Below are 10,000 nucleotides of genomic sequence, written 5' to 3' on the forward strand. Positions count from 1 at the left end.
TCTCTCTCTCTCTCTCTCTCTCTCTCTCTCTCTCTCTCTCTCTCTCTCTCTCTCTCTCTCTCTCTCTCTCTCTCAGGAGCTTTATTGGCATGAGAAAACATACGTTTACTGTACATTGCCAAAGCAAAAGTGGAGCCAAAACAATCAAGATAAAACAACGTATGTGCAAACAAAACAATATTGAATATAAATATGAATAAAATAAAGGTGTAAACAGAGCTGTTGTTACGAAGGAACACTTTGAGTAATACTATCTTGTGAAACTATAAAGAGATGGTGCATTTTCTGTCAGAGATAGTTATGACGTTAGCTTCATACTTTCTGTCAGGGATAGTTATGACGTTACGTAGCTTCATACTTTGGAAAGTTGACAGCAGTACGTCAAGTAGCAGCAATTTATTCAAATGTAATTGAATTAAAGTCAGTTGCAGTGTTTATATAACAGTATTTATCTCTCTCTCTCACACAAAGCATATTGTAGCTTTGTATCTGTAGCTGAAGTTGAAACCAGCTCAACTTTTTTGTAGCTTTTGTAGCAGAGCTACAAACGCTGGATATATCTTTGTATCTTCATGTCGCTTGGCTTCCATTGAAAAATAAAAATAAAAAAACTAAAAAGCCTGTATATTTGTAGCTGCCTGTGCCAACGTGGCATAAGGTGGTTAACGCAGCATATGCCAGGCGTGGGTTTCAGTTTGGCAATTTAACACGCTGAATGAAGACCACATTTCTGCACGGTGCAGAACAGATTGTTAATAAACACGACGCACACTGCAGAATAAAGTGTCTCTCTCAGGGTTCAATTATTACTTGGGGATCAGCAGTGGTTCTCAAAGTGGGGTCCGGGTACTCCCAGGCGTCCTTTGGGGGGGGGGGGGGGGGGGTTGTTCCCGGGGGTCCCCAGCACAAGCAGCTAAACAATACTGTAGCATCACAATCACTTAGCATCACCACTTTAGCCATTTATATGTTGCTTCACTGTAGCATCACTTCATGCAGCGTTGTAGCTTGTACATCTGCTATTTTTGGAAATATCGAGAAAGAAATGTGTGTGCCACAAAACTTCTGGCACAAAACGTTTTTTTTAAACATATCAATTTGAGGGTCCTTGACATGAAAATGTTTGAGAACCAGAACCAGGGGGTTTGAGTGTCCGCTCTGGGACTGAGAGGCCCGGGTTCAACCCATAGACTGTAGGTTCAACCCATAGACTGTAGGTTCAACCCATAGACTGTAGGTTCAACCCATAGACTGTAGGTTCAACCCATAGACTGTAGGTTCAACCCATAGACTGTAGGTTCAACCCATAGACTGTAGGTTCAACCCATAGACTGTAGGTTCAACCCATAGACTGTAGGTTAAACCCATAAACTGTGGGTTCAACCCATAGACTGTAGGTTAAACCCATAGACTGTAGGTTCAACCCATAGACTGTAGGTTCAACCCATAGACTGTAGGTTCAACCCATAGACTGTAGGTTCAACCCAGGCCAGGTTCGTACCAAAGACTATAACAATGGAACCAAATGCCTCCCCATGCTTGGCCCTCGGCATCGGAGGGGCCAAGTCCCTGTGACATACTACAGTGTCAGGACCAAGGGATGGACTTGTACATCAAGCTGCCTACAGGTACAGTATTTCTACAGAAACAGGAGTGTGTGCTTGACCTACAGTACAGTGACCTACAGTACAACGTGGCCTGTATGGGCCACATTGGTAACTAACCACTGGTTCCCCAAGGCCACTAACTGACTCATATCACTGTAGTGGAAGGAAGACATCGGAGCAGTCTCTGACAATTAAAGCCTTTAATTACAGGGTGCAGTACAGGCAAAATGACAACGTTTCGATGTCAACGCATGTTCGCCAGGTCACAACCTGACCCGACGAACACGATGCACTGACATCCAGACATTGTCGTTTTGCCTGCACCCTGCAATTAACCCATTTAGGCCTGACGTCGAAATAAAATAAAAATAGCAGACCCACAAGCTCATAGCGCGCCACTCGGTGGCGCGCTATGAGCTTGTAGATCTGCTATTTTTCAATAGCTAAAGTATAACATAATGCTTAGTTAAAACACCAAAAGGGGTTCCCGCCCAAAATGTGTTAAAGGCTTTAATTGTCCGAGACATGCCTTCCTTCCACTACTGTATATATACTGTACCAGTCCTGTTCCTGAGATGCACCACACCAGTCTAAAGTAGGCTAGAGCAGGGGTTCTCAACCCATGGGTAGTGACCCCTCGGGGGGTCGCCAAATTATTTTGGGGGGTCCCCAAATTATAAAAAAATAAATAAAATAAAAACTTTTTTTTTTTTTTTGCAACTGAATGGATGGAACGTGGAAAAGAAGAGTTTACATATAGTACATGCATACACCTTCCCTAATGATTATATCTGGTTTCAGTATTTATTGATGGTGTATTGTCTCTATTATTAAGGTTATTGTAGCATTCCATTTATATTGGGGGTCGGGAGGGGGCGGGGCGGGGGTCCCGAGTCATTGCCAAAGCATTTCCGGGGGTCCCCGGATCAAAACGTTGAGAACCCCTGGGCTAGAGGCCCGTTGGAACCCTGTTGTGCTCAGGCCAATATTGTCAATATCTTCCAATAAAACACTTCGTCTCTCAAAAAAAGACATCTTGACACACTATGTTCATTCACATGGTGTACTTTAAGTGTGTGAATGTGAATAACCTTTTTGTGGAGTGTGCTCACTTATAAATGTATGTTGGGTGAAGCTTACTTTTATATCATTTGATTGCGAACGAAGTAAGCTATAGAAGCTGGCCAAAACTGTCTGTCTGTCTGTGTGTCTGTGTGTGTCACGCTGTAACACCACCCGCCCACCACCAGAGGGCAACTGAAATTGGAACGATACAGAGGTCTCTGTGTGTGTGTGTGTGTGTGTGTGTGTGTGTGTGTGTGTGTGTGTGTGTCAGACTGCCACAACAGCTTTGTTCGCTTCCCGCGTTTACGCGTCTTACTTGTGTCTTGTACTGTTGTAATTGACAAAGAATCTAAATAAAGTATAATACAAATGTTAGTTAGTTAGTTAGTTGCTGCGAGAGTGAGGTCTATAGCCAACACCAACTCGGGATTCCTGGATCGCTGCCCTCCACAATTACCTTGAGCTCTGCAGTGTTGTCGGCCAAGCTGTCGCGCCACAGCATGTCTACATAGGTGGTACGCTTCTTTCCCCTCCTGGCTTTTCCCTGGGTTGGCTCCCATAGGGTTGGCCAATAATAATACAAATGTATGTTGGGTGGAAAGTTGGAAACCACTATTATATTGTTCAGGATTCAAATAATAGCAAAAGTAGATCTACAAGCTCAAAACGAGCTTGCAGATCTGATACTCTTAAATGTTTTTTTTTTGTGGCTTTCGCCTTTATTTTATATTTTTCATGGAGGGACAGACAGTAGGCTGACAGGAAATGGGGAGAGAGATGGGGGGATGACATGCAGTAAAGGCCGTCGGGATCGGGAGTCGAACCCGCGGCACACTGCCAGACTGGATTACCAGCCACGGTGCCTGGACCGCTGAGCCATGGCCCAGGCCAGGATCTGCTACTTTTGATGCTTTTGTGTGACGCTGTAGTGTCAAGTAGGGTGTTGATTTACGAACACGCACAAAAAGATATGGAGATATGAGGTTTCTGCCCCGACAGCAAACGTCAGAACACGCACACACGCACACACGCACACACACACACACACACACACACACACACACACACACACACACACACACACACACACACACACACACACACACACACACACACACACACACACACACACACACACACACACACACACGTACAAAGTGCAGAGACGGTACACATTGGACATGAAATGCTAATACGCTTCTCTCATGCGATGAATTCTGGTTGAAAGCAGGCGAGTGGTGAGGAGTGTGGAGCCCACAGGGCTCCTCCACAGTCACACTTCAGTGTGGAGCCCACAGGGCTCCTCCACAGTCACACTTCAGTGTGGAGCCCACAGGGCTCCTCCACAGTCACACTTCAGTGTGGAGCCCACAGGGCTCCTCCACAGTCACACTGCAGTGTGGAGCCCACAGGGCTCCTCCACAGTCACACTGCAGTGTGGAGCCCACAGGGCTCCTCCACAGTCACACTGCAGTGTGGAGCCCACAGGGCTCCTCCACAGTCACACTGCAGTGTGGAGCCCACAGGGCTCCTCCACAGTCACACTGCAGTGTGGAGCCCATAGGGCTCCTCCAGTCACACTGCAGTGTGGAGCCCACAGGGCTCCTCCACAGTCACACTGCAGTGTGGAGCCCACAGGGCTCCTCCACAGTCACACTGCAGTGTGGAGCCCATAGGGCTCCTCCAGTCACACTGCAGTGGGGAGCCCACAGGGCTCCTCCAGTCACACTGCAGTGGGGAGCCCACAGGGCTCCTCCACAGTCACACTGCAGTGGGGAGCCCACAGGGCTCCTCCACAGTCACACTGCAGTGTGGAGCCCACAGGGCTCCTCCACAGTCACACTGCAGTGTGGAGCCCACAGGGCTCCTTCAGTCACACTGCAGTGGGGAGCCCACAGGGCTCCTCCACAGTCACACTGCAGTGTGGAGCCCACAGGGCTCCTTCAGTCACACTGCAGTGGGGAGCCCACAGGGCTCCTCCACAGTCACACTGCAGTGTGGAGCCCACAGGGCTCCTCCACAGTCACACTGCAGTGGGGAGCCCACAGGGCTCCTCCACAGTCACACTGCAGTGTGGAGCCCACAGGGCTCCTCCACAGTCACACTGCAGTGGGGAGCCCACAGGGCTCCTCCACAGTCACACTGCAGTGTGGAGCCCACAGGGCTCCTCCACAGTCACACTGCAGTGTGGAGCCCACAGGGCTCCTTCAGTCACACTGCAGTGTGGAGCCCACAGGGCTCCTCCACAGTCACACTGCAGTGTGGAGCCCACAGGGCTCCTCCACAGTCACACTGCAGTGGGCAGCCTTGCAGAAAGAGGTAGAACCAAGCAGTTCTTTCCATACCTGAATACTGAACAGCGGTGTAAATGTCTTCACTTACCCACCCCGTTTCTCTCTCTGTGTGTGTGTGTGTGTGTGTGTGTGTGTGTGTGTGTGTGTGTGTGTGTGTGTGTGTGTGTGTGTGTGTGTGTGTGTGTGTGTGTGTGTGTGTGTGTGTGTGTTGATCAATGTGTATAAGACGAGTCATCTACCAAATAGAGGAGGGGAAATGAAAGAATGAAAAGAATGGAAAAGAGAGATGGAGACAGATCGATACACAGAAGAATAGGGGGAAACACGTGCACACACACGCACACGCACGCACACGCACACACTTTAAATGAGTAATGACTGGATTCCTTCCGTTTTCTCAATCCCTCGTGTGCTTCTCCTCATCCCTCTGTCCTCTTTCTACTTGGGACAGTGACTTATCCCTCTGTCCTCTTTCTACTTGGGACAGTGACTTTGGATAACATTAAAAGCCCAGTCAGCGCCAAACTTGTGCGTCTAAACTCGCCAGTGTGTGACTGTGTGTGTGTGTGTGTGTGTGTGTGTGTGTGTGTGTGTGTGTGTGACTGTGTGTGTGTGTGTGTGTGTGTGTGTGTGTGTGTGTGTGTGTGTGTGTGTGTGTGTGTGTGTGTGTGTGTGTGTGTGTGTGTGTGTGCGTGCGTCAAGATGTGTGCCGTGAGTATACTATAAAGTCTTTCTGAATCTATTCATGCCCCTCCCTAACCCTGCCCAACGATGAGTCAACCTCCCTCTGCGCGCGTGTGTGTGTGTGTGTGTGTGTGTGTGTGTGTGTGTGTGTGTGTGTGTGTGTATCATGGTAACTGAGACAAAAATATTGTCGCGTGAGGAGAGGTGGAGGAATAAATAGCAACAAAGGTCACGTCTTGCCAAACCTTTCTTTAAACGTTTACAGTCTTGCGCAACTCCTCCCGTCTTAAAGAAACTGTTTGTCTCTATCCCTCCCTATCTCTTTATCTCTATCACCCCCCCCCCCCTCCGCCCTCTCTCACACACACACAATCTCAGTCTCTCTTTCACAGCGCCACACCCTGGATAATGAGTCAAGCCCTTGCTGCCCCACCCTGCCACGTGCACACACACACACACACACACACACACACACACACACACACACACACACACACACACACACACACACACACACACACACACACACACACACACACACACACACACACACACACACACACACACACACACACACACACACACACACACACACACACACACGTCTCCGTCATACACCCTATAGCGTTCCGTGTACTCTGATATATCGTAGTGTGTTCATCGTCAATTAGGCTCTATTTATAGGCACAGGCAGGGTGCCAAAATCATGATGGCGGCCACAATGCATTCTGGGACACCAGGAAGCGGAGTAGTGACACAGGCGGTAAACCATTACAGCCGAACACTTTTTGTTTTTGCCTCAAGGTTGCCGTTAACAACAGGACAGGTTCACCCAGTTGGAAAAAAGGGCAATACATAAATGAAATAAAAAGTAAATACACAAATAACTCTCTCTGTGGACAGTTGGAATGGAAAGACAACATGAGAGACTGAATGAGGAGAGGAGAGGAGATGGAGGAAGATGAGCGACAACATGAGAGACTGAATGAGGAGAGGAGAGGAGATGGAGGAAGATGAGCGACAACATGAGAGACTGAATGAGGAGAGGAGAGGAGATGGAGGAAGATGAGCGACAACATGAGAGACTGAATGAGGAGAGGAGAGGAGATGGAGGAAGATGAGCGACAACATGACAGACTGAATGAGGAGAGGAGAGGAGATGGAGGAAGATGAGCGACAACATGAGAGACTGAATGAGGAGAGGAGGAGATGGAGGAAGATGAGCGACAACATGAATGAGGAGAGGAGAGGAGATGGAGGAAGATGAGCGACAACATGAATGAGGAGAGGAGAGGAGATGGAGGAAGATGAGCGACAACATGAATGAGGAGAGGAGAGGAGATGGAGGAAGATGAGCGACAACATGACAGGAATGAATAGGACCAGATGAAGTTCAAGTGCATGCAGTCTTACCCGCAGTAAGGACTGGGACTCCTCTTTAGTGGCACCTCCTTTGGCCTCCTGTCCTGCACCGCTGCCTCCTCCTCCTCCTCCTCCATACTGCTGAGGGGGCATCTGGCTCTGCTTCTCTCCTCCCACCGACCTCCCGCCGATGCCGCCGTACGACTTGGTATCTCCCAAAAACGCCTTGGTGTCTCCCAGGTAAACCATGCCCGGCGAGGCCACGCCCCTCTTCTGTGAGTCGTGGTTGGCCGCGGCGAAGGGCAGCGAGAGCGGCGAGGGGAAGAGGGAGGGGCTCCCGCCGCTGCTGCTGCCACCGCCGCTCCCTCCTCCCCGCTCCGTCGCCGCCAACGCCACCCTCTCTCCTCCCCCCACTCGCTCCTTGGGCACCCACAGTAACCCGTGGGCCTGCTCGCCCCCTCGCTCGCCCCCGCCTCCTCTGGAGTCCACGAGCGTCCAGCCCTTCTCCCTCTCTCCCCTGTCCTTCTCCTCTCCTCCTCCCCCCTCGCTCTTGACCACGCCCACCCCCACCTCCTCCCTGCCTCCTCCTTCCGCCAGCCGGGCCTCGGGCGGCGCCAGGGAGTAGAGCAGGCGGAGGTCGGCCTTGCTCTCCTCCTTGATGGCCAGGGTGGAGGGCGCCAAGCAGCCGTTGGCCGAGAGCGCCAGCAGCGAGGGCGTCGTCGCCAGCGAGGTCGCCATCAGGGAGGTGGCCAGCAGCGAGCTCATCGTCGTCACCGCCAACGAGCTCAACGAGGGGGAGGAGTCCCGGCAGTGGGCGGAGTTGAAGTGGTCGAGCAGGGCCGACGAATCCGGGGCGGTGAAGTCGCAGCGCCGGCAGCGACAGCAGGCGTGCACGCGCCTAACGGAGGGAGAGAGGGAGGGACGGAAAGACAGAGACAGAGGGAATAGAACAGAAACAAATATGGAGAAGAGAGAGAGAGAGAGAGAGAGAGAGAGAGAGAGGGGGAATGGAACAGAAACAAATATGGAGAGAGAGAGAGAGAGAGAGAGAGAGAGAGAGAGAGAGAGAGAGAGAGAGAGAGAGAGAGAGAGAGGGAGAGAGAGGGGGAATGGAACAGAAACAAATATGGAGAGAGAGAGAGAGAGAGAGAGAGAGAGAGAGAATGGAACAGAAACAAATATGGAGAGAGAGAGAGAGACAGAGAGAGAGAGAGAGAGAGAGAGAGAGAGAGAGAGAGAGAGAGAGAGAGAGAGAGGGGGGGAATGGAACAGAAACAAATATGGAGAGAGAGAGAGAGAGAGAGAGAGAGAGAGAGAGAGAGAGAGAGAGAGAGAGAGATAGAGAGAGAGAGAGAGAGAGAGAGAGAGAGAGATGTCAGAAAGGAACAGAAAAGGGAAAGGGAGAGAGAGAAAGGTCGGGGGTTAAACAGATGTGTAACAGAAGAATAAAACATTCCACAATGTCCAATTACCGCCTGACATTTATTATCTGAACTGACTTTAAGAATTATCTTAGACAAGATTATCTTTGACGACGGTGGGATGGCGTTGATGTGCACTGACGGACGTCTGCAGGGTCCATGTGGTCATACGATAATGCATGGCGGAAATATCACGGGGATTGGTATTTAAGATCGTCAAAGAGACAGTGCCCTCAATAATAATAATAACAATGCATTTTATTTATAAAGCGCTTTACATTCTCACGAATCTCAAAGTGCCACAAAGCATGGCAAAAAATAAAATACAATAAAAGAAGCATAAGCAACATCGTAAGCATAACGGAGCGTGATCAATAACATCCTGGGACCCAACATGGCTAAGCTAAAAGACTAGGTAAAACATGTTTAACACTTAGACCGCTAGCATTTATTGTCAAATTATGATATAATCCATGCTAGTATTTTTCCCAGTTGAGCTCTTATTTTGAAAAGCCACATTTCCAGACTTCCGGTAGTGAACACAAACTAGGAAGTTGAACGGGTCCTGGACAACTCTTGTTTACCAAATGGATCTATGCCGGTGCACAGGGGGGCTCTACATCGTCGGCTCTGTGCCATCAAATAAACCTTGTTTAGGAGGAATAGGACATACAGGCATCGAGACATTGTGACATTGTGAGCTTGTGAGACATTGTGAGCTTGTAGATCGGCTATTTGAACTATTTCAAAAGGTTTTTTTAAATAGTAAAAAATGGCAAATTAGTTTAGGGATAAGGGTTAAGGGGTGGTGCAAGATATAGCCCATAATTGTTGCCGACATGTATTATTGATTTAATTTTGTATGCCATGTTGATGAATTGAATACATTGAATACATACTTACTGCCTTACTGTACCATGTGGCGTTTACATTTCCGACTAATAGAATCAGTCAATCAACGAATGGACCAAAAGTGGGTGTCTAGAGCTCTACATAGTGGTCATATCCCATTCATGGGATATGTGGTCTATACCAGGGGTTCTCAACCCGTGGGTCGTGACCCCCCTGGGGGGCGCCAAATAATTTTGGGGGTCCCCAAATTATTTATTTTTTTAAAAAATGGCTGGAAAAGAGAAATGAAGAGTTTACATAGTACACATAGTACATGCATAAACTTTCCTTAATGATTATATCTGGTTTCAGTATTTATTCATGATGTATTTTCACTATTATTATGGTTATTGTAGCAGGCAATTTGTATTGGGGGTGGGGAGGGGGGGTAACGAGACACGGCCAAAGCATTTCTGGGGGTCCCCGGATCAAAACGTTGAGAACCCCTGGTCTATACAATGAGCTTGGTATGGTTTCCCACAGTCCACCTCAAATCCTAACAGGCCACTACAAGGTGTCAAGAGGAGAACGAAACGGCAGGCTTTGTGTAGGAAGCAAACAAGGATTGATTAACGTGAGAAACGTTGCTCCGTAAAACGTGCCGCAGTCTGCGTTTAGTGCACGATTTATCCACCGCAAACCAACGCCAATAAATTCCATCAATCGCCGAAGCCGC

At 49.0% G+C, this 10,000-nt stretch overlaps 1 protein-coding gene across 1 annotated transcript in view; it reads right to left on the reverse strand.

The window, feature by feature from the left end:
- The window catches only part of trps1 (trichorhinophalangeal syndrome I), a gene marked incomplete at both ends in the record, with an annotated part of 115,503 nt that overhangs the window by 69,485 nt on the left and 36,018 nt on the right, over positions 1 to 10,000 (reverse strand). The window contains one exon of the mRNA XM_079521943.1: positions 7,064 to 7,910. Within this exon, the coding sequence (XP_079378069.1) occupies positions 7,064 to 7,910 (847 nt within the window). The remainder of the gene's footprint in view (positions 1 to 7,063; positions 7,911 to 10,000) is intronic.

Source organism: Electrona antarctica, assembly GCF_951216825.1.
Source record: "Electrona antarctica genome assembly, chromosome: 15".
Taxonomy (NCBI): domain Eukaryota; kingdom Metazoa; phylum Chordata; class Actinopteri; order Myctophiformes; family Myctophidae; genus Electrona; species Electrona antarctica.